This window comes from Pelecanus crispus, chromosome 2, assembly GCF_030463565.1.
Source record: "Pelecanus crispus isolate bPelCri1 chromosome 2, bPelCri1.pri, whole genome shotgun sequence".
NCBI lineage: Eukaryota > Metazoa > Chordata > Aves > Pelecaniformes > Pelecanidae > Pelecanus > Pelecanus crispus.
Window position 1 is genome coordinate 10,836,392 of NC_134644.1, and position 24,080 is coordinate 10,860,471.

Below are 24,080 nucleotides of genomic sequence, written 5' to 3' on the forward strand. Positions count from 1 at the left end.
AAACACTGTATTGAATGGAGATAGTCAGAAAATGGTATTTTCTGGATTATTTTAAAACCAAAACCCAATGTTTTAATGGGTTAAAAGGGGGGAGGGGGGGCTTTTAACTAAAAAAAAAAAAAAAAAGTGGGGAAATTTAGATTTTTATTATCAACTAGAACTTCACAATGTATGCCAGTCAAAAAGCAACTTTTTTTGCATGACGTTTTGGCTGAAAATAACTTATCATTTTGATATGAAGTGGGTCAAATCTGGCAGAGTTGCCGTTTGCAAAGTCATAGCTGTGCCAGACAGCTAAGCAAATCTGTAGGTTGAAAAATTAATGATCAACAATCTATGTTTAATTAAAAAATTATCTGACTCTTGCAGTTGAAAAGATGGCTTCAGAGAGGACCATATATAAATACGTCGTCATCAGACTGGCTCCATGTCTTATGTCCCTGCTGTTGCAGCAAGACTTGTTTGGAAGTCAATGGGAAAGGCAAACTCAAGATGACTGTATGTGTTGCAATAACTTCTGCTTTCTCAGAGAGATATAAACTGCTCTTATTCTTCTCAGTAGACTCCTAACTCAGACCTTGTTATTAAGTAATTTAAATATGAGCGCTACTTAGTATTGAAGTGCTGACAAAACCATATTAAAGAAGGACAGTCCACCAAAATCACCAGTAACTAGCTTTTCACTTCAGTATTGGAAAGGTGGAACCTAAACAATAAAAGGACAGAAATTTTAAAAGGACCACTTCTAAATACCTTCTCCCACCAGAGCCATAATTAGAAGTGAGCATGGTAAATGCACACTCCTTTACTGAACGCCTATGGAATTCCTAATGCTATATTTATTTCACGTGGCTTGACAAGTTACTAGAGCTCTAGGGGCTACTGTTCTGTGCCTATCTCTCCCTTGCTGTTTTTCTTTTATTAAATTAAAATATGCATATTTTACACATTGAATTGCTTTGTGTTGCTTTTCATCTGCTCTCCTTTCTGAAGGTGAGAACTGATTAGACATGCAGGAAGTCCCATTCCAGGCAAGGAAAATAAAACTTGGGAATCAAGACTGCTTGAAAGCACTGTGTTTTGCACAGAAGAACAAAACGTAGAAAAATAATTTAGTCTGTAAATTAATTTCAGCACTCACAAAACATGCTGAAGTGGGAGCACAGAAACTAGCAATTAGAGTAGGGGAGGGTTTGGTACAGTTGTTCTTACTTAGCCCATGGGCTTGGAACACTGATTTTGCAGGGAGACTCATTCAGCTACAGGGACATGGTCTTCTGCCCACCGGGATTTGCCCTTGGTGATCACTGATGACTAATCCTTTTTACACAGGAAACAATCAACTGACAGTATTTTGTATTTCTTTTGTTGAATTCAAAAACTGGAAGAGAAAAGCAAGTGCTGCCAAACAGACACGCAAAGGTTTATCATGTCCTGAAGACTGCAACTCAAGAATTGATTGGGTTCTTACCATGCTGGTGTGATCTGGGAGGAACATAATAGTTGGCTTTTGAACTGAGTCTGATAATATACTCCTGAATATGGGTAGAGAAAAATTATTCTAAAAATAGTTTCAGATTAAGAAATGCAGGATTGAGGGCAATGAAAAGCAAATGGCAACCAAACTCCCTGGCTCAGATTAGGGCTCTGGTCTTTAGTCCTGGGATTCTTTCTGCACTTTACATTTAATAGTCTTGCAATAAAACCAGAAAATAATCAAAGGAGCAGAGATGAGTTCTCCCCACTCCCTACAATCACTCCAGTGAGCTTTCTTTTTGTTTGTTGGCAATAGATGCCGAGCTTTAACAAGAAGGGTGAAGAGCATTCCTGATTTCAAGAGTGAGTAGTGTATTGGCAAATAGTGGAGAGATGGGGTAATGAAAAGTATGGGTTTGACTCAGAACATGTAGGATGAAGCTCCTTCTCACTTTCTGGAGGAGCCTCCTAACCACAAAGGGGCAGCACCTGAAGTCTGCCTTCCTCGTCCTGTGTCCGACTCAGTGCTGTTCATGAGTGGTATCTGTTCTGTCATCCCTGCCAGACTGGAGCCCTTCAGGGACTAAGGCATCTGGGGAACTATCTAGCCTGAGCTACAGATCTATTCAAAATAGGGAATTTTCTGGTCCAAACTACAAGCGTTGACTGTATTTATCTCATGACTTACTGTTGTAGGTGCTTTGAACTTTATCAAATGTCTGCGAAATGAGGAAAATCATACTTCTCTATTCCTTCTGTAGAAGTTATACGATGTTCATATACTTATTAATTATGTTGGTCATGGATGGATGACATCACAGAAAGACAACAAATACTTACAAAAATATATATCATATGTGATTTCATTTTCTAAGGCAACTAAGCGTATCCTCTTAAATCACTTGGTGGGAACTGCCTGACCCCTCCCTCTATTTCACTTAATATGCTAAAATAAAAAGCCATGAAAATGCACTTCCCTCCAAGAAGGGGGAGGGGAAAGAAGGGCAAATGTGTGTAGATCTATGAAAGCAAGACATAATGTGGGGTATTTTCCGGAGGAAAAAATTACGGCCTCCTACTGAAATCTCCATTTGGAGACGATGAACCTTAGCAAACATGCAATTTATAAAACTGGCATAATTAAGAACAATTTTTCAGTGCAAGGACAGTTGGTTCTAAATATCCTAACTCCTAGGAATAGTTTCCTGCATATTATCATCCCTTGCTTCTTGCAATACTTTGCAAGTTAAGACATGTACTTCATGTCAAATACTTCATGGAATTATAACCCAGCACATACGGAAAATAATAAAATTTTATGCCTCTAGAATTATTCACAACATGGAACTCCTGCTGCGAAAACTTGTTATAGATCAGAAATGTTCTACATCCTCTTTCTTTTGAATTATGTTCAAAGAGATGTTGAATTTTAATAGCGTTATGTGAAAGAGCTGAGTGAAATCTCACTGAAGCTGCTGGACAAAATCATCACCTTTCATTCAAGATAAATGTAAGAAACAAGCAAACTCTTTTATGGAGCCTGATAACTGAAATTACAGAAGTTATCATCAAAACCAAGAGAAACGTGAAGCATATGGACCTGTGAGTTTCTCTAGAAACTGATATGCTTAATGCAGAGAGAGAGGCATTAATCAAGGCAAGATGATTAATCCAGATAAGCAGCAAGAATGTGTAAAAGGAATAAAGAAACCAGCAGCACAGCTCAGAAAACTAGCATTGTGATCCTGGTAGAAGAAAAGCTGAAAGAGAGGTTGGGGGTAAAACACTGGGTGAATGAGGTTTGGAAAAAAGAAGTTATTGCCTGTTATTTGATTCTGTCTTTGTTCGAGGAAATAAAACTTTGTACTTTCTTCGTAAATAAAATGGAACTATATCAAAGCAAAACCCTATCCTGAGGATGAATTATCTTTCCAGCTGAGAAGAAAACAACCCACAGACCTGGCAAATTGTTTAACCACTCAGGTAAAAATGGATTAATACCATGTGAGAAGAGGCATCCAGTTTTCGAGAAAGAGAATCGTGAGGTGGAATTCCCACTGAACCAAAATAGAATCAATGAAGGAGGTATCTCTCAGAAATAGTAATTGGTAAAAAGAGATGAAAACAAGACCAGATGAAATTAAAAGAAGACTTAAATCAGCTGGAGGCTTTTCAAAATTAATTAAAGTAGTAGCTGGAAAATTTCCAGAGCAGTCTAAGAGATGACATGCAGGCAGAGATGAAATCTCTGCTTGAGCCGCAAACACTGAGTATCCAGACAGATTAGGAAGCCCTGTGGCAAAACAGATCAATGAGATGACTGACAACACAACTCCTGCAGGCTAGAAAGTTTTCAAAGAAATAGGTAAGCCAGGAAAGTTTGAACTAACTTGGCACTTGCTGACTTAGAGGAGCTATGCCAAGAATGTAAGGAGCTGCAGAAGTAAACTGGAGGGACATAGACAACTTATGCCATTAGAAAAGCCAGAGTAAGACTCTTGCCTTTTTCATCATTATTATTTTACAGCATACACAAATTTGAACACCATTTGAAAATGACCTATACAGGAGTTTGGACTATCTGCAGCCCAAAGACTGTGTCTTTGAAAGGAAAACTTCCATCAAGCTGAACTCTCTCAGGTCAACATGAAAACCTAAATGAGCAGAAAGGTGTACAGAAAATGCTGAGTCTAATGGCCAGCTCAAGTTAGGTGGCACTGAAAAACAATACCTGCCCTTCTTTTTCACCTTACCAAAAAGGACATAACCTTCCAAGAAGTGGTCACTAGTGAGATGTTTGAAACTGGTCACCCTCCAGGCCCATAGTGGTACTAGGCATGGATCTGCTCACCAGTAGTAAGAATGCTAAATAAGATGAGCCTGGACAAAGCATCATCAGTGTTTTATGAAAAAGCTTTGCCCAGTTTGGCGAAGAGAAGACACTGAGCTGACCATGATCTTTGTCAGATCTGGGCAAGTAAATGGGAATTTGATTGTGAAGTGTCTAATAGCACTTGCACAAAAATACTGGGCACTGGATCAACATAACAGGTTTTAGAGGGGCCTGCCAATAAAACTAGGGAAAAAGATTATCCAAAACTAAATCATCTGTTTGGTCTTAAATAGAGATAATGGATGTGACTGCATGATCGTGTAGATGACAGACATGAAAAGCAGCAGACACTGCAGAGCAGTGTTAAGAGCTCAGTAACTGAGTTCCTTTTGGAATAAGCTTCCTCCAGACGCACCTGTAGCCTTCTCCCCCGCCAACAGGCATTTGGTCCATTGGACCACTGAACAGCTGGTCTAAAGTAAAACCTACAAAGTAAGTACTGTGACACTCTACAAATCCACTCCTAGTGGGCCACACTGCTTGGTAACATAGACATAGTCACTGATGAGTAGAAGAATCTAATGCAGGTTTAAGGGAAACTAGGTTTAGAAACTGTGTGTCTGGCATTTGAGCATGAAATCTAGACAGTCAGGACAAATCAGGAGCAGTTTGGATTTCATTACAGGTATCAGCTGTGTTGTAAATGCCAAGACAGTTGTCTTACACTTTCAAGTAAAACAAATGCTTTGTAGACAAGTGTTTTCTAGAAATCAGCTTGAAATGCCTACAGGAGTGGAAACAATTACAACAGTTTCTTGCTGGGGTAGCCTTTCAGCCAAGATACACCATGCAACTAGGCTCTTGGGAATCTTAGCACCTAAGTGCTAAGTGCTTAGGGGAGGTCCCTGATGACTGGAGGCTTGCCAATGTGACGCCCATCTACAAGAAGGGCCGGAAGGAGGACCCGGGGAACTACAGGCCTGTCAGCCTGACCTCGGTGCCAGGGAAGATTATGGAGAGGTTCATCTTGAGCGAACTCCACAGGCAAGTACAGGTCAACCAGGGGATCAGACCCAGCCAGCATGGGTTCATGAAAGGCAGGTCCTGCTTGACCAACCTGATCTCTTTCTATGACCTGGTGACCCGCCTGGTAGATGATGGAAAGGCTGTGGATGTCATCTACCTGGACTTTAGCAAAGCTTTTGACACCGTCTCGCATAATATCCTCCTCGGGAAGCTGGCAGCTCACGGCTTGGACAGGCATACTCTTCGCTGGGTAAAGAACTGGCTGGGTGGCCGAGCCCAGAGAGTTGTGGTAAATGGTGTTAAGTCCAGTTGGCAGCCGGTCACGAGCGGTGTTCCCCAGGGCTCTGTTTTAGGGCCAGTCTTGTTCAATATCTTTATCAATGATCTGGACAAGGGGATCCAGTGCACCCTCAGTAAGTTTGCAGACGACACCAAATTGGGTGGGAGTGTCGATCTGCTTGAGGGTAGGATGGCCCTGCAGAGGGACCTGGACAGACTGGATCGATGGGCCGTGGCCAACTGTATGAGGTTCAACAAGGCCAAGTGCTGGGTCCTGCACTTGTGTCACAACAACCCCATGCAGCGCTACAGGCTTGGGGAGGAGTGGCTGGAAAGCTGCCTGGCAGAAAAGGATCTGGGGGTGCTGGTCGACAGACAGCTGAACATGAGCCAGCAGTGTGCCCAGGTGGCCAAGAAGGCCAGCAGCATCCTGGCTTGTATCAGGAATGCTGTGGCCAGCAGGAGCAGGGATGTGATTGTCCCCCTGTACTCGGCGCTGGTGAGGCTGCACCTCGAATACTGTGTCCACTTTTGGGCCCCTCACTACAAGAAAGACATTGAGGTGCTGGAGCGTGTCCAGAGAAGGGCAACGAAGCTGGTGAAGGGTCTGGAGAACAAGTCTTATGAGGAGTGGCTGAGGGAACTGGGGTTGTTTAGCCTGGAGAAGAGGAGGCTGAGGGGAGACCTTATCGCTCTCTACAGCTACCTGAAAGGAGGTTGTAGTGAGGTGGGTGTTGGTCTCTTCTCCCATGTAGTTAGCGATAGGACGAGAGGAAATGGGCTCAAGCTGCGCCAGGGGAGGTTTAGGCTGGAAATTAGGAAAAATTTCTTCCCTGAAAGGGTTGTCAAGCACTGGAACAGGCTGCCCAGGGAAGTGGTGGAGTCCCCATCCCTGGAAGTGTTCAAAAAACAGGTAGATGTGGCACTTTGGGATATGGTTTAGTCTAGTCTACCCTTGATTGGTTTAGGTGGGCTTGGTAGTGTAGTTTAATGGTTGGACTGGATGATCTTAAAGGTCTTTTCCAACCTAGACGATTCTATGATTCTATGATTCTATTCTAAGTCTCTGCAAAAACAGGAAGCAATACATCTAGTAAATATTGCCATAGAAGGTGATGCCAAGGTCCAAGAGTTTCTGTTGGACTTGCTAAAGCATGACATTGTGCATTTAGACATGGAACAGCAGAGTAGTCCCAGGTCTCTCTGGAGTCAGTCACTCTTCTATCAGTCAGAAAACTGCTTCACTGAGCACACAAACGGGGAAAAAAGCAACACAGCTCATCAACAGCTGGTATTAAGTGGAAGAGGGAGAGGGAGGAGAACCACTGAGAAGATGTATCAGGAATGAATAATTGAATTTTTAAACAATCCCTGGTGGCAGCACCATGGTCTGTATAAACTACAGAAAACTGTATTCAAGTAAACATCAAAGGATTCTGCACTGACAGGAGTTAATATTCTGTTTTCCATACCAAGTTCAGGTTTCCCAGGCTTTACCTTAAAATAGGTACTATCAGGTGAAAAATGGATATAAACTTTGCTCCTGCATCTGGGCATAAACTGCAACAACTTCAAGCCATGGCTTTTGGCTTGTACAATGGGCTTACTACATTTCAGTGGTTATGGATGCAGTGTTCTCTAAAGAGTTAATCTCTCTTGGCCTGTTCATTACATCTGGTTGATATCCTGGGCCATACAAAAAGTTTGGGACAGGAACCGGCACATTGACATGTGACCTGTAGGAAGTTTAAGGTTAAGAAAAGTGGGTGATGGACCAATCTGACATAGGTAGATTGTTATGCTGAAGTAACAGACATCATCAAAATAAATGTAAGAAACAAAATTTTCTGTGGAACCTAATAGAAGAAACAATAAAAGAATATCATATCCAGAACAGACACACAGCCACACTTGAGCAGAAGCTGAACCATGGTTGCCAAATGGTTTCTGAGGAGATGTATACAGTAAATCTGGTGGGGAGATGGAGTGAACTTTCACTGACGGATAATTGGGAGGAGAAATAGCTAAAAAGAGCAAAAAGAAAGTGAAGGAAAGTGAAGACTCTCCACTCACAAACAGCATGAAGAAAGTAAGTCAAGAAAGAGACCTTTTGAGTACAAAGTTGTAATGAAGAAGATTGGATCACAGAACAAAGAAATAATGTTTCAGTTCTAGTCACTCTGTGACTGTGCAAATAGTTTGCCTAACAAATTAGAAAGGGAGAAAAACAAAATATATCGTTCATACCATGTTGGTATGATTAATTCTGATTTCTGTGTCAGTAGAAGTGCTTATACAAAGTTTGTTCTCTAAATACCTCCTTTAAAAATGAGAACATACATTTTTTTCAACATGTAAAAGTGCAGTTACAGGTAAAAATACACGAAACATAAATATACAATATGCAAAAATATACAATTAAAAAAAATAGGCCTTAGGAATCATAAAATATCATTACAGGATAGCTAACATGGTACTGAATTTGCATGTTTAACTTAAGAAACACATTTTCAAATATCATGCCTGATATAAGGAATCCACTCGCCAAAGGAAAAAACATATTGAAGACAAAAATCATAAGTTACTTGAAAATTTAAGCCAGAACAACAGCTCAACTGACTTCAAGCAGAAAGAATTTGCTCCGGACTTCTAAAAACCAGGACCAAAATATCTCAGACTGAGCATTTAAATATCTAGGCACCCAAAATCAAACAATTTTTTTGAAAATGTTGCAATTCCAGAGACAGTAGAAAATTGTGACATGAAAAGTATCTTTAACAGGGATCAGTTAACACTTTCTAATCATAGACCAAGTGATGCAGATGAAGAGAGAAGATGATTTTGGCTCATGCAAGCTCCTAAAATACAATGTCACTTCTGAAATTTTTATGTAGCTATTCTTTATCTTCATAACAAAACTGTCTAAATTCATAATGCAAACCAAAAAATAAAAACATACGTTTATGTTGATAGTAAGCCCCAGTTGACCTCTCCGAACAGCTTCAGTAGGCTTTCAGGCACACTTTTACACTTACAGAGGAATATCTAAGGCAGCATATCCATCACAATCGCACACACCTAGCCTGGTGGTGTGTGTACGTCCAAATCTGAGAGCTGCGTCAGCATGTAAAAAAACTGCATGCAAAGTAAGCTTGTATTTGTGCATCAGTAACTACTGCCTTTAACCCCAATCCTGCAAGAAATTATGCACCTACTTAACTTTATGCAGCAGGGTCTTAACTCAGCCTTTAACTCAGCTACCTGTGGCAGAGAAAATACATAAGAATTTAAGCATGCTGGGGAACTGGGACACGTGAGAAGTAGGTTTCAATGGAAAAATTCACGGCACATAGTGTTAGGTGCTTTTTGATCTGCAGAATGACAATGAATTCTGGCCCCACTCTTAAGAAGGGCAGGCCCTCTGAAAATCATCCAGTCCTTGGCAGCAGTTTAATCACAGAGACTTGACCCGAAGTTTGGCTCTAAAATAGAAATACTTTGGCCTGAGGTTTTCAATATAATTTCTAGATCGACTATTTCTTAGCAGGGCTTGTCATATACATAAATGTCTTTAATATCCATGTACTAGATTTTAAAAAGACATTTGAACTAAGGTTTTTCCACCTATTGTGACTCAAGCACAACAGATTTTTGTACACCTTGCATTTCTAGAAGCACAGGAAAACATTTGACTTGTAACATAAATTCTGTTTTCGAAGATGTTTAACTTACCTGCCAGAAGTCAGCTACAGTAGCAGCGAGAGGGCCCTGGGTGGCAATATATGCAGGGTTTCGGGGGTCATGGTCCATCTGGAATAAGGAGAGAGAACACAGACTAGTTTTATTTAAAAGGAAATCCCCTGCTGTTTTAGAGACAGAAAGTATGTGAGGGCAGAAACAAGGGACTTCCTAAAGGACTGCCATGTCCCTCCATCCTTTATGGGCCAGCAAAGAATTTTATTTCTATTTATAAGCTCAGAGGAGATCTTTTTCCACAAAAGACTGATGCTACCAGATGAGTATCAGCACACGTGATGAGCAATGTCCTATGTCCTCAATATGCAGCGTAAGATCATTTATGGTGGTTGACAAAGGCATTTATTTGAGATCAGTACTCATGGTTTCATAGCAACCTAGGAGCCATTTGAAACATTTTTCTACACTGAGTGTTAAGAATGCTCCACACATCTAAATATGTTCTCCATTTCCACCGTGCCTGTCAAGGGCACATGTAACTAAAAAACAGCAAAAATGGGGAACAAATTCAGTTTCTGGCTTTTTCTGCTTAGCTGATTTATCTAAATGCATGGATTTGGCCTCAATAGAGGAAGTCCTGCTTAAAGACCTTAATTATTACATTTAATTCAAGGAGCAGAAAATTCACTGAGCAGAAAAAATAAAGAATCTAAGAAACAAAGCCATCAAGAGTAAATAGGATTAGTGTGTTACAATGAACGTTTTCGAACTGATGGGTGGTTTTCTTGGTTCTAAATCTTAGGACCCATTCTGCTGAAAAAGAAGATCTGCTGATGGGATTAAAAAACAAACAAACTCATTCTAACCCTGAGCTGGGCAAGACAAAACTTTGAACATAAAGAAAAGAGACCCAGTTCAGCTCTCAGATGTGTGGGTGTGACTCAGTGACACTGAAGTTGGCGAGAGTTAACTTATACCCATGTAGCTGAAGGCAGAATTTGTCTCAATACACGATTCTGTTCTATAAGTAAAGATCTGAATAAGAATGAATGTGAGTCACATTTGCATTAAGAGGCATCTACTGAATTTATTCATAGCCTATCAAAATTTTCAGTGATGGTACATGTCAGCGTAAAAGAAGGCACCTCATAATTATGTGCAACATAAAAGAGGGAAGAGCCATAAAAGAACAGATGTAAGTTATTCTAACAGAACAACAATATGATGAATGTTGCAAAAAGGAAGAGAACACTTTTATGTTTCTAATTTTCTGATGTATAATTAAGACGGACTTAATATTAAAATTCTCCATGACAGCACAACACAGGTAGAATGAAGTCACTGAATCCATTTAGAATAAAAGCTTACTTCTGATTCACCACCCATAGTTATAAAAAACCTTGACCAGGATGTCTATTACACCATCATTTTATTCTGAGCGTCATTGAGATGCTTCTCTTATCAGCAAATAACTCCTCAAAACAAGCAATTGCTCACAACAAATTTCAACCTTGCTTTCTTTGCCTTTTGTCAAAAGCAATTCTGATAGCAGGACATTTACTACTGTGGGTATTTTGAGATCAAGGAAAAACTAGCTTTCTTCAGAAAGCAGTATTAGCAAAAAAACCTTAGGAACCATTTCAAAATGGGCAACTTTTTTTTGGTTTTGTAAGAGTTGAGACACTGAACTAAACACAACTGAAACAACAGCACATGTGATTAAGCAGAGTCAAGCTTAAAGGTTTTTTTTGCTCCGTTATGGTTGAAATAATTTCTGTTGTTTTTTTTGTTTTGAATCCCACAGAGATCTACAGGATTTAATCACGTGCTTAAATGTTTTCCTATGCTGGAACTAAAAATCTTAGCTTAGAAAAGTCAACCTGCACCGCAGAGGACTCGCTACTCCCAGTGGAAACTGTTGTAGGCTGCATCCACTTGAAAATGATGTCACTTGTCTAACAGGCGAGAGCCTGACTTGGAAATGTAACAGTGAATACACCAAACTTTAGAAAAAAGAATAATTTACTTTGAATTTCTTCTTAAACTGAATTCTTTTGTATGTAGACATGCCAGCAAATAAGGGCAGAAGAAATCAAGAATGATGCAAATAGTGCTGTCATGGAGGAAATACTTCTCAACGTTCAGCTGATAAATCAGGAATAGGGCAATCTTGGCATTTTGGCATTAATCAACCTCTGTCACAAAGGTGCTGTTGGAACGTGGCAAACATTACAATAAGCACAGAGTAGTGAAGTGTATCAGCAGTTTAACAATAATTCAAAAGACAATTACAATTATTACATTCCAAGCACATTGTGTTGCACAGAAAACAATTATGAGCAGAAACTCTTCTTGCTTGGAGCAAATAGAAGATGGCAGAAAGCCCTACCACACTATTAAATGATCTTTAACTGAACAAAAATAAGAGCAAAGATTAAACTAATTAAATTAAATTCCTGGTTTCATCTATTTTCTATTATATGTACTGCTTTAAAGGGCACATATTTCAAGAAAAGTGTGAAAAATCACTACTCTGGTCACATTCGATTTAATGTGAGTAGGTGACTGCAAGGGACAGTTCATGAATGTTTTTGTTATGTTCTTTTTTATTCTCTCAAGGTCACCAAGAACACCAAGGGCATCTTAATCTCTCAAAGTTAACAAAAGTTTGAATAAAGAAATAAAAGTCAGTAATGGGTTTTAAACTAACTAATCAAGGATCAAGTAAAAGGCTTTTTTTTATGTCAGTAGTCATTATCTTCTTTCAAGGATCTCTCAGATTTCTCGCTTCACGAAAATAAAATAGAGAATGTATTCTCCAGAGAAGAATAGAGAACGGCAGGCTCAATATTATCAAGTATTAAAACAAAAACTGCCTGTTTGCTAACATTTTACATCAGAACAACCTTCAGAAATCACCCTAACAGTAATTATTCAAAAAGAACAAGATTTTTCCATCTGTGTCCCCATCAAAGCACAAAGTTCACAACACTTACATCAGAACTGGATCGAACAGCCATTTTTGGGAAGAAAAAGCTGCAGTTATTACAACTGTTCTACGATGGTGGAATTCTCATTTTCTGCTGCAATACAACAAAGGCAAGTCTGGTGATAATGTTTCAATCTATTTTTCCATCATTTTGTATTAGGGAACGAAAGGGATCAAGGATTACTACAACTGGCCGTGCAATTGACTGTGGTGATTTCTGTCACTACCAATGTCAAAAGCAAATGGAAACAAAAAGGAGGAGCATTCAGATTTCTTGTTGGAAAAGAAATACTATAGAAAACTGAACGAAAAAGTCCCTATATATTAGATAGGTTAGTGGTACAACTGTTTTTTTTCTACAGGGCTTTGTAATGAAAGTTGACTTACAGTATCTTAAAGTAGGATATATAAAAATATATATAAATAAATTTATATATAAATATATAAAGAACACAGTATCGCAGTTAGTTGCATCTTTGTGAAATTAATATCAGACCACAATTCCACCTTTGCTTTACTAGAGAATAAAAGCTACTCCTTTAGTTTTTCCTGCAAGAGTTCTACTATCCAGTTGCCTTATCCTAGGACTTTGCAAGGATTCCCTGAAGAACTCTGAATTTTGTTGAGTTTTTAGATAGAGATCATGCTGCTGCTAATGAAATACAGCAAAATCAATACATTCCGGGAGTGAATCCTCAAATTTATTGTATTTGGACTTGAGAGTGGTACCTATAGATTCTTGTTAAGTAGTCTCCTAAAACTGTAAACTGAAGTAGAAGTGTCAATAGCCATCAATGACCATTCTGAAATCTCATGTAAATGATACACCGATTCATTCCTGCCCTTTATCTTCCCCCTCAGCTTATCAGATCCTTACTTTCCACTTTCCACACAGAAAGATGCTGGTGAGATGTGGTCTCAGTCACACCATATTTACCTTGATCTAAATCCTCTGAGTCCAGCTGAGATATTCCTAAATCATATGAGATCAGAATAAGATCCAGTGTAGACCAAATGTGACAGAAAGAAAGTTGAACTCTGATTAACACCTTAAAAATTCATATGGATCCAAGCTACTGTGTAGTTTCCAGATTTAATGTGTTTATATAACCAATAAAATCTACTTTCATGCATGTATTTATTAGACAGAGTATAGACAGTCTCTAAAAGTAAAAAAGTATATTTGTTTTTGTAAAAGAAAGCATATCTAGTAAATGCAGATGAACTTTGTAATCACATTCATCTCAGCATTAAAATTAAAAAGGTAGACCAGTCCTCATCTTCATGTTTGAATTAAAATTTAAAACAATTTTTAAATCCTTCCTTTAAAACCCCTAATGGAATGAAAGAAGTAAATCTGGTTGTGAATGCCATTATGAATTTCAGAGTCTATTCTTGGTGATGAAATTTGTATGCTGTGTTTGAACAAACTGTCATGCTAATGACATTCCTCAGTCTGGTGTCTTCAATAATAAGCAAACTGAGTTTTTAAATGTAGTTGATGGGATTTTTTCTCTCTCAGACACCCTATGAGGAAAAACAGAATTCCCATTTACTTTCATGACCTCTGATTTAAAAGCAAAGATTGCACATTATTTACTAGTGGATGATTTTCCCGAAATTTAATGAGGACTAAGTACAAATATGACAGATGTAATTATCACAGTTTTATTCTGCACAGTCAGGGTCTCCTTGTGCTGTAATTGCAAGCCTTCATTCAGCTGCCGATAGCAGAGTTATTATCATAGTACTTTATGTTATTTCAGAGAGGAGGGAAACAGATTTCTACCTCACTTTTACCCTGCAAATTTCTCCTAAGGACTCATTTTGCCTGGCCTAACACTACAGCAAAATTAAAGATCTATGGGAAGAACTTGGACTAAATTTCTGCTGATTCTCCTCACCCACTCCCTGCTGTGGTGAGGCCCCCAATCTAACCCCAGTTTTCACAACATATTGGAGGGAAAGGAGGTCTTGAGGGGGGTAGCATTTTTTAAAAGGAAGAAACGTGGGCAGGTGGCCAGCTCATTGTCTGGCGCGGGGATTTTTTTATGGTGTACTGCTGCACTCATTTAGACTTAAGTTAAGGTTGAGTGAGCCCCAGCTGGAGACTGGACCACTGACCCAGAAGCTGGAGATACCCAGCGACATGTACATGACTGGAAGCCTCCCTTTCCGAAGCTCAAATATAATTACTTTATTTTACACTCTTCCCTCACCAGACAGCTCACACGCGCAGGGAGGAAAACCCCTCTTCCAGTCAGTTCAGACCATACTGATCCTGTGCTATTAATGCCCACGTTGCAGCTCACTACAATGCTTGCTCCTAGCCCAAGCACTGCAAGGCGCAAATGCTCCAGAAACATCGTTGTATTGACATGATAATTACTGAGGTTATTTAAGTTGAAAGGCAGCAGTCTGAAGGAAAGAAATGGTAGGATTTTTGCAGGAGCAAATAAAAGGCAGACTTACTGGTACTCCACATCCACTACACGCTTACAAAGACATTGATTAAATGTCTCAAATAAACAGCAATAGTAACAGTATATATGTCCAGCTCAGGCTGCAGTGGCTGCACAGCCACAGTAAATACTGCAGAATCAAGTGCCCAATATAATATTCCAGTAGGCTTCTGAGGTGGGAAGCAGGACTGAAAGTCTCTGTCACTCCTATATTCGACCTCATTACACAAAAGCAATACCAGATTAACAAATACGTTTACTTTAACGTGAAGATATTTAATTTGTCTTGAAATGAAACAGTTTGCAGGGAATCCTTCCAAAATATGGGCTTGCAAAGTAGTGATTTCCTCCTACCAACCTCCCACTGCATCACCTTCAGGAAACACACATTTTATCTATTGCTTTCAAAATAGCAAAATGACTATTGACTTAGTGAAACAAACTCACAAAACCATCTGGAGAATCTCTTTCCTTGGAATAATAGGTCGTCTACACAAATATGGGCTGTGGCTCTCCTTCCCACACAGTAAAGTCCCTATCCTACAATGAAGAAGAGGAACTCAAAGAGTTTCTCTTGACAGTTTTTCATGGCTATGCAAGATACTGGGTGCTTGTCCCAACTCAATGGAACACTTGTGTACCCACTTATCTGTGTGCACAAAAGTATTTCTGTAAGAGATACAGAGACAACCATAAGAATTTTGTTTCATGAGTGTGACTTGTTTTATTGGACAAAACTCTTTAGTCTGGGAAAGCTACAAAAAAGATACACCTTCTAACTTTCCAGAAGAAAACACCCTTAAGTGCTGGATGAAAAAGCAAGATTACAACCCCCTGTAAAACCATGGGAGTTAAAGCTATGGAAGAAGACACCCTCTGCCTGCATTAACTTCGGGCATCCTGACAAAGCAAATCTCTTCTCAGTTATGCCAATGGGATATCTTGGTCCTGCCTCTCCACCCCCAATACTACTTAATCTAATACTTTTCTCATCAGTGTAATTAATTACCAGAATTACAATTGCAACAGGCCTATACACACATGCAAGAATTTATCCCTCCCCCAACTAAATTTTTGTACTAAAACCAGATAAGCTGTGTCTACACAGAATTTTGGGCAGGTTGCATAAGCCCATCTCGGTTATTTGGTAAAAACACAGCATGTGTACTGCTGCCAACACTGAACCTGGCTTAGCACTGTCTACAGATGCTGTAATCCCACTTCTGTACCATGTTGTAGTCATGCGAATTACAACCAAGCTCTTAACAAGAATACAATATCTCACTTCCAGTTAACACCTCCCACTGCTGTGCTTGCCACAAAACCCCTCAGCTTCTACTATCAAATTAAGGCTTGACCAAACAGAACTCACTGAATGTGCCCTGAAGACAGGCAAACAGAGCACTGAAGCCCTGGAGCTTGACCTCTGTGCATGACTTTACAAGCAGGATACATACCCCTTGAAGTGCCAAGTTACTCTGATCTCCCAATCCTGGGGCCAGCCAGAGCTTGGTCTAGTCAGAGACATACTTAAAAGTAGTCCAAAAACTGCTCTAATCTGTGTGCATCTAACCCTGTTCTCTAAAATGGCAGCTGGCAATCCCTGAAGCATGTAGGTATTTGGTTTACCCTCTACCATAAGCCAAAGACAAAAGCATCCTGAACATGTTTGTTGGGTTCTGCGTATCTTTTAACTCTTTGAATAAAACATTTTTGTATGTTCAAGGAAATTAAGCTTTTGAACTCTGATGAAAGTAACAAAAACAAAGCTCAGAGAACAGTTTCTATGTAGTTGTGGTTTTGTATAAGAAAAAAAAGTATTGTCAACAACATTGGAAGGAAGCAGCCTGTAATTTCATGCTGTTGCAAATTGTCAGCTGCCTTGCCCACACTGCCCACAGTGATACTCCCCAGGAAAATGAGCCACTAATGGCATACACAGCCCACTGCAGTGAAGGCTAATTCTCCATCCTAGGTTCTTTCTCATAGTTTCCCTATAATAACTTTTTAGTACCTAATTAATGTGAATAAGAACCATGAGCAAAAGTGACTCCAATACTAGCAGTCTCACGGAGGTCAAGGACACTGTGCCTTTTCCCCCTTCAAATGGATATCATGACATTTCCACTGAAACGCTATGATAGGACAATGCTACTGGCTCTATCATACCTGTTTTGTGTCTAAAAATAGAGACCTTTTCTCCCGATCACCTTTTACAGACAAGAAAGGATTCATATTCAGCTTATGTAGGGTGAGAAAGGGCAGCTGGGCCATGCTGGAGTATTCGGAGGCAAAAATTGGATTGACCTATTTTGCAGTTTGAATGAATACACAAGTGGTAAGGGATCTTGTTCTTGCTTTCAGAACAGCAAGCTCAGAGAAGAACTGGGAGAGCTAGAGAAACACAAAGCTATGCATCTGTAGAGCAACAGAGGAAGACAGGTAAAAGGAAATGTCACTTCTTGCTGCAGAAGTAGTTCAGAAGACTGTGGAGCTCACCTCCACAACTACAGAAACCACTCCACCTATGACAGCAGCTAGTAAGACAAAGCAAAAAAGAACACGGAACTTTTACCTCCTCAGAGAAGTAAAAACTCCGCTAAGGGTGTATTGTCGAATTTATAATCCATAAGTTAATAATATCAAGTACAGAAAACCTGACAGTAGTACAAGGTAGATCCATGACTATCTAGTGACTTAATTTTCTTAGTACATAAACTTCAAGGGTATTGCATGCACATGTAGAAGTTTTCTTTCTCTTCAATTTGAAAGGACAGTCTGAGACATCAGCGTTATGAGGTGCTCACAGACTGATGTTGCACAAACTGAGCAGTGAGGTCCCTCAAGTAAGCGTATTTTAACAACAAGCAAAGACAGGGACTGACTATTTGGATTATTTCTCATAGAGTACCATACTTACAATTGGGCTAGCATTGATGTAGTCTGAATTGTCGTGGCTGTTTTCAGCTTTCAGACATATCCTGGAATGATCATCTGCAAAGAAGAAATAAAGAGAAGAAAGTTTCTATACAAGTATTCTACCCATTTTAAGTTAAACAATTCAAATTCAGATTAATGTGCGTTTCAACACAGGCAAACAGGGTAAATATCAGACAGGATATTTCCTTCTGACTCCTAACCGCGCATAGCCTTGATAGACACAAAGTCACAGCTTGACTCAGGAATGAAGCTCTAGGATACTTCAAAGGCTGGGTATCAGAAAGCATGTCTTCATGAGATGCGCCATAATGTGTTACAACCTCTTGTAGGAAAAAGGGGAATCTCTACTGATCAGGGAGTTTAAGATTTAAACTAGGCAAATCACTAGAAAAAAAGTATTACAGAAAACCCTCCTGTGTTTGCAGGGTCATGGAAGGAGTAAGTTGATGGACTTTGTCCACTTGGCTTCTCTACAAAAAGAACAGCAGGAACATCGAAGTACAGTTGAGAGCTGGACAGTAAATTAATCTGTCCTGATCAAAGTGCTATGTGGTGCTAAGCTAGTGATGTGCGGAGACGATATGACTTGGGGATGATTATGGGAGAGAGAAAATGCTGATAACAACTGCATCTAAAAGTACACCTGGAGCACATATAGACACCTTACACTGCTGGTAATGTAGCTAGTTCAGACACCACTAGTAAAGAAAACAGCAGCTCCGGACATAGACTTACTCATGTTGTTTGCCCATTGTCAAGATTCTTTTATCACTTTTTAACTTGTATTTTTACTGGTGCGAGCTCAAGTATGTTTAGAGCTGGTACACCTCAAACTCTAGTCCCCTACAGCAACCCTCTACAGCTGAACATGGATACTGCTGTTTTGAGAGGATCTTTCCACTGATTATTCAAATAGACAAAATAAGAGTACATGAATGCACCCTGTCCCCCTTTGCAATTTGTCTAGTGGCCTGTGACACCACTCTTAACAGCGGAATTACAAGTTGGCTTTTTAAACTACTAAGTACCAATCATTATTTTAATAATGAGTACCAACAAATGTAAGTATCACATAGGAAAGTAGAGGCAGAGGGTTTGGGCTCTGCTTAGGTTAATTCACCAGTAATGTCATGGCAGTTCAATATGTGAGCAAGACAAAGGTGTGCTTGTATCAGTGTTTATAGTCACCCAATCTCATCAGCAAAATTTAACCCACCAATGTGAGCAACCTTCTCCTGGAATAAGATTAGAAGTGAACAAGTCATGTCACATGAACGAAGAGCCATTCTTCCCAGTTGACTGGAAGTTAGCAAATGTGACGCCCATCTACAAGAAGGGCTGGAAGGAGGATGTGGGGAACTACACACCTGTCAGTCTGACCTCAGTGCCGGGGAAGGTTATGGAGCAGCTCATCTTAAGTGCCACCACATGGCACGTACAGGACAACCAGGTGATCAGGCTCAGTCAGCATGGGTTTATGAAAGGCAGGTCCTGCTTGACTAACCTGATGTCCTTCTATGACAAGGTCACCCACTTAGTGGATGAGGGAAAGGCTGTGGATGCTGTCTACCTAGACTATAATAAAGCCTTTGATACTGTTTCCCACAGCATTCTCCTGGAGAAACTGGCTGTTCATGGCTCGGATGGGCATACTCTTTGCTGGGTAAAAAACTGGCTGGATGGCCAGGCCCAAAGAGCTGTGGTGAATGGACTTAAATCCAGTTGGTGGCTGGTCACAAGTGGCGTTCCCCAGGGCTCAGTATTGGGGCCAGTTCTGTTTAATATTTTTATAAATGATCTGGACAAGGGGATCCAGTGCACCATCAGTAAGTTTGCAGACCACACCAGGTTGGGTGGGAGTGTTGATCTGCTTGAGGGTAGGGTGGCTCTGCAGAGGGATCTGGACAGGCTGGATCAATAGGCCAAGGCCAACTGTATGAGGTTCAGCAAGGCCAAGTGCCGGGTCCTGCACTTCGGTCACAACAACCCCATGCAGCGCTACAGCCTTGTGGGGAAGAGTGGCTGGAAAGCTGCCTGGCCGAAAAGGATCTGGGGGTGTTGGTCGACAGACAGCTGAACATGAGCCAGCAGTGTGCCCAGGTGGCCAAGAAGGCCAACAGCATCCTGGCTTGTATCAGGAATGCTGTGGCCAGCAGGAGCAGGGAGGCGATTGTCCCCCTGTACTCAGCACTGGTGAGGCTGCACCTGGAATACTGTGCCCAGTTTTGGGCCCCTCACTACAAGAAAGACATTGAGGTGCTGAAGCATGTCCAGAGAAGGGCAACGAAGCTGGTGAAGAATCTAGAGCACAAGTCTTATGAGGAGCGGCTGAGGGAACTGGGGTTGTTTAGTCTGGAGAAAAGGAGGCTGAGGGGAGACCTTATCGCTCTCTACAACGACCTGAAAGGAGGCTGTAGTGAGGTGGGTGTTGGTCTCTTCTCCCAAGTAACAAGCGATAGGACAAGAGGAAATGGCCTCAGGTTGCGCCAGGGGAGATTTAGATTGGATATTAGGAAAAATTTCTTCACTGAAAGGGTTATCAGATGTTGGAACAGGCTGCACAGGGAAGTGGTTGAGTCCCCATCCCTGGAGGTATTTAAAAGACGTGTAGATGTGCTTAGGGACACGGTTTAGTGGTGGACTTGGCAGTGCTAGTTTAATGGTTGGACTTAGATGATCTTAAAGGTCTTTCCCAACCTAAATGATTCTATGATTTACTTATTCACATAAAATATTTGTCTGGTAAGGTTTCAACACAATAGGAGGATGAAGAGGATGAGAAAGGGAACACGTTCATGCACATTATTCACTTCCACCTTACTTTGGCACCACTGCACAAAAAATCCAAAACATACAAATGAACTTGTGACATCTGAGATCTTGGGGCTACCCAAGATTTTGTATAGAAAGCTTTACAATGAGCACTGTCACAGAGTGCTTGAAGAACTACAGTTCTGAAACTTTTTGGCTATGCAGGAGATATGCAGGTTACATGCACTAAATGTGGTCTCTCATGTATCTTAAGCTAAGTGAGCACTCAGGATAAGCCCCATTCATTGGGTAGCAGAAGCATTTGAACTACTCACCAAAGAAAATGTGTGAAATGTTTTCAAATGGATGAGGGCGAGAGAGCAGACAGTGATTCATCAGTATTTAGGAAACAGATGTCAGTGTGACTCTCCAATAGAAGTCAAGTGTCAGATCAGTAACTTCCGGATCTTTTTTTTTTTTAAACTTAATGTTTTATCCAGACCCTCTGATTTAGTGTACCATATCATTATCCTGCTGTCTTGGAGGGTTTATCAGAGGGTGAGACATGTTAAGGCTTTGGTAGAGAAAAGGTGGTGAGACTTTGTATTTGTGCTCAGAAAAAAACAAATTGTGCAAAAAAGGTTGTACATGTGTTTTCTGCATATATCAAGAGTTTGCACCCATGTATGCTTCAGTTGCAGCATCAAGCGTTCACATTGACAATGAACAGATTGTGCTTGTCTATGCCTGTTATCACCTCAAAGCTTCTAAGAACTAGCATAATAGCTCTTCAGAAACAGGCAGAAGAAGGGAAAAAAAGAAAAGAATACCATGGACACCAGTTTGTTATGTTAACAATAAGCAGCTATGGGGAAAATGCCGAATGTACAACGTTTCTTTTTGTAAACTGCATATTGATTATGTTAGAAGCAAAGAAAGAGGAGCAGGAAATAAAAGGAAATAAGGGGATGACAGAAAAGGAAGATATATAAGATCAATCTAAAAAGCGAGAAAGAAAGACGAATGAAGAAATAGGAGAGGAAAGGGATGGTAATAAGGAAGTGAGAGAAAAGACAAATGCTGTTACTAGCTACTGCAATCTGGCCAAGCTACAACTAGTCATCATTTCAAATATCTACAATAGCTACTGCTGAATGCTGAGCTACTTTGCATTTGCTATTGCTCCAGCCAAGCCACAGCTGAAAGAAAAGCAAAATGTATAGATGGATATGTGTCGCAGAGAGAGGCTTCCTAAACAGGAAGGCTAGTACTAACCTATAGCTGAGGAGAAATGTAACACAATGTTGTATTTTATATACATGTAAGATATAAAGTATAAAATGTAAATTAAAGTATAAATTATAAAGGGTAGAGGATAAAGGATAAAATATAAAGCAAGCACACATGAGTTTGTAGTATATAAAAACTCAATTTATAGACAGAAATCTAAGTTTTGGTGTCTACATACAGATATCTTCATGTGGACTAGGGTACAGTTAATGAGGTTTGATTTAGTTGGCTAATCATGAACATCTCATACCATTTGAGAAACTGTAGAGTAGATGAGACATTGCAAAAGATTAACAAATATGACACAAGACCTAACCACTTGTATTCTATTGGACCAACATCTGAAGCTCACACAGTATATCTGGTGGCATCCTAGAGCTATTCGTTTCACTGAAAATGAAAAACTTACTTTTGGTTATTGCACAGATCGCTTGATGCCACTGCACTGACTAGCTCTTCACTGGCTCTAACAGGTGCTTTGACACCTGGCTCACATGGAGGTAGCTACATGGAGACGCTTAAATTTAGGCATCTTAATATATGATATCACAGAATCATGCCCAGAGAATTTGATTCAATGCCTCAGTGTAGGTTTCTAGTGATATCTGAGGTGCCCTAAGGACAGTCAGGCTAGCAGCTAGGAGGGCATGGGTCTCCCCTAGAGCCTGTGTTATACCTACCAGCTCTGTGTGGGTGCCTTGAATACTTTAGGTGTCTCAAATGGCACTAGATTCCTGCATTTAAATAACTGAGTTGAGCACAAAATGTCATATCTATCAGGATTATATAAAGTCACCAATACTGCAGTAGTATGTCATCTCACAGTCTTCTATTTACCTCACAGCGACCCTGTGACTTAATGAAGATCTATTACTTTTGCTGTTTTTCAGATGGGGATTGAAAGCTTGGAAAAATAAGACTCACATCTTACCTAAATCCATCTGTCTTCTGTTTCCGTTTAGTCAGATATTTCTGAAGGAACAGAATGAACAGACAAAGGCTGGACACAAGGAGTATGGGTGACTTTGGGTTGTCTGAATACAGGCATCAGAGAGCAGAGTGAATCTCACAACAATCAACTTGGCACATTCTGCCCAGATCATCATTCTCTTCTTTCTAGATATAGACTGGGTTTTTTTTCCATAAAAAGCACTATACAGAACTACACTGAAGTAGGAAAGTGAAGAACTACTGAGGAGCTAAAGTGGAAGAGTCTGAAGACTGTGAAGAATCATAATTTGTTGATTATCGTTATTTTGCCCATAGGTTATTTGCACAAACAGAAGTCTTCTTAGATCTGAACTGAAATCAAGTTCATTTATTCCAGAGCACTATTTGTACATGCATTACTAATACAGATAATGCACACATTAAAGTACCCTCTGCTCAGGTGTTCCTGTCCTCGGTGCACATCCCCTGGCTGTGCTCTGACTGCACACAAGCCTCAGAGCTGGGTGTGTACTCTGCCCCCAAATGCTTTGCTTTCCTTTGGAGGAAAATCAAAGCACAGTGGTAAGCAGGTTGCTCTAACATATACTGTGACCCATGGACACAGCTACGGTAGACTTCTGACAGATGTTCACTGCAAAAATTTGTTGGCTAAATGTTTAAAATACCTATATGTATCTATGGTATACATAAATAACAACATACAGTATTGACCCTATTGAGATGGTTTTGTTTTGCAGAGATGCAAGAAGACAAAGTCTGGAAAGCTTTTTTTTTTTTATCAACAAATTGAGCTGCTCGTGTGTTCATACAGAAAAAAAAGTATCCCGTTGCCCTAAGTTATAGCAATCTGCTCGTTGGTTGGATAAAAGGATGCAGTTTTATTAATCTAGAAGGTCCAAGTTACTTCACTTGTTAGAATTTTTTTAACTAGTAATTAATGAAGTGCAGTGTCAAGGTGTTCTGCTACCAAGCATTTTAAAAGCTGTTTGTAAATAGAGAAGATAGGGATAAGAGTAAACTATGATAAAATTGTGAGATTAAAGATAATGTTAATCTAGAAATTACATCAGTTATGTAATCAGTAAGACTGGTTAAGAAAGGAAAAAGCAAAGTAAATAGAACATGACATTAAAGCTCCCTTGAAGCCTTCCTAAGATGAAATCTTTTTCATGAATTGGCAATCTTGTTCTACCTTGTCAAGGTGATTATGAATATGAATGGGGTAAGGAAATGCTAACAGGGCATTACTCTGTGAGAATACTATGAATGTAGCATAACAACTTTGTAGTGTATCAAAACCATATCAGCTTTGCTTCTTAATTTATTATGAAGCAAATATGTTACTTTTTGCTATAGTTTTAATGTCAAACAGTCAAAAAAAAGTGGG

General features: G+C 40.0%; 1 protein-coding gene across 1 annotated transcript in view; it reads right to left on the reverse strand.

Moving 5' to 3' along the window:
• The window catches only part of PTPRN2 (protein tyrosine phosphatase receptor type N2), a 691,758-nt gene that overhangs the window by 35,320 nt on the left and 632,358 nt on the right, over nt 1-24,080 (reverse strand). Inside the window, exons 17-18 of the mRNA XM_075704660.1 lie at nt 17,682-17,755; nt 9,347-9,424 (exon numbers count right to left, since the gene is read on the reverse strand). Coding sequence (XP_075560775.1) covers nt 9,347-9,424; nt 17,682-17,755 — 152 coding nt within the window. The remainder of the gene's footprint in view (nt 1-9,346; nt 9,425-17,681; nt 17,756-24,080) is intronic.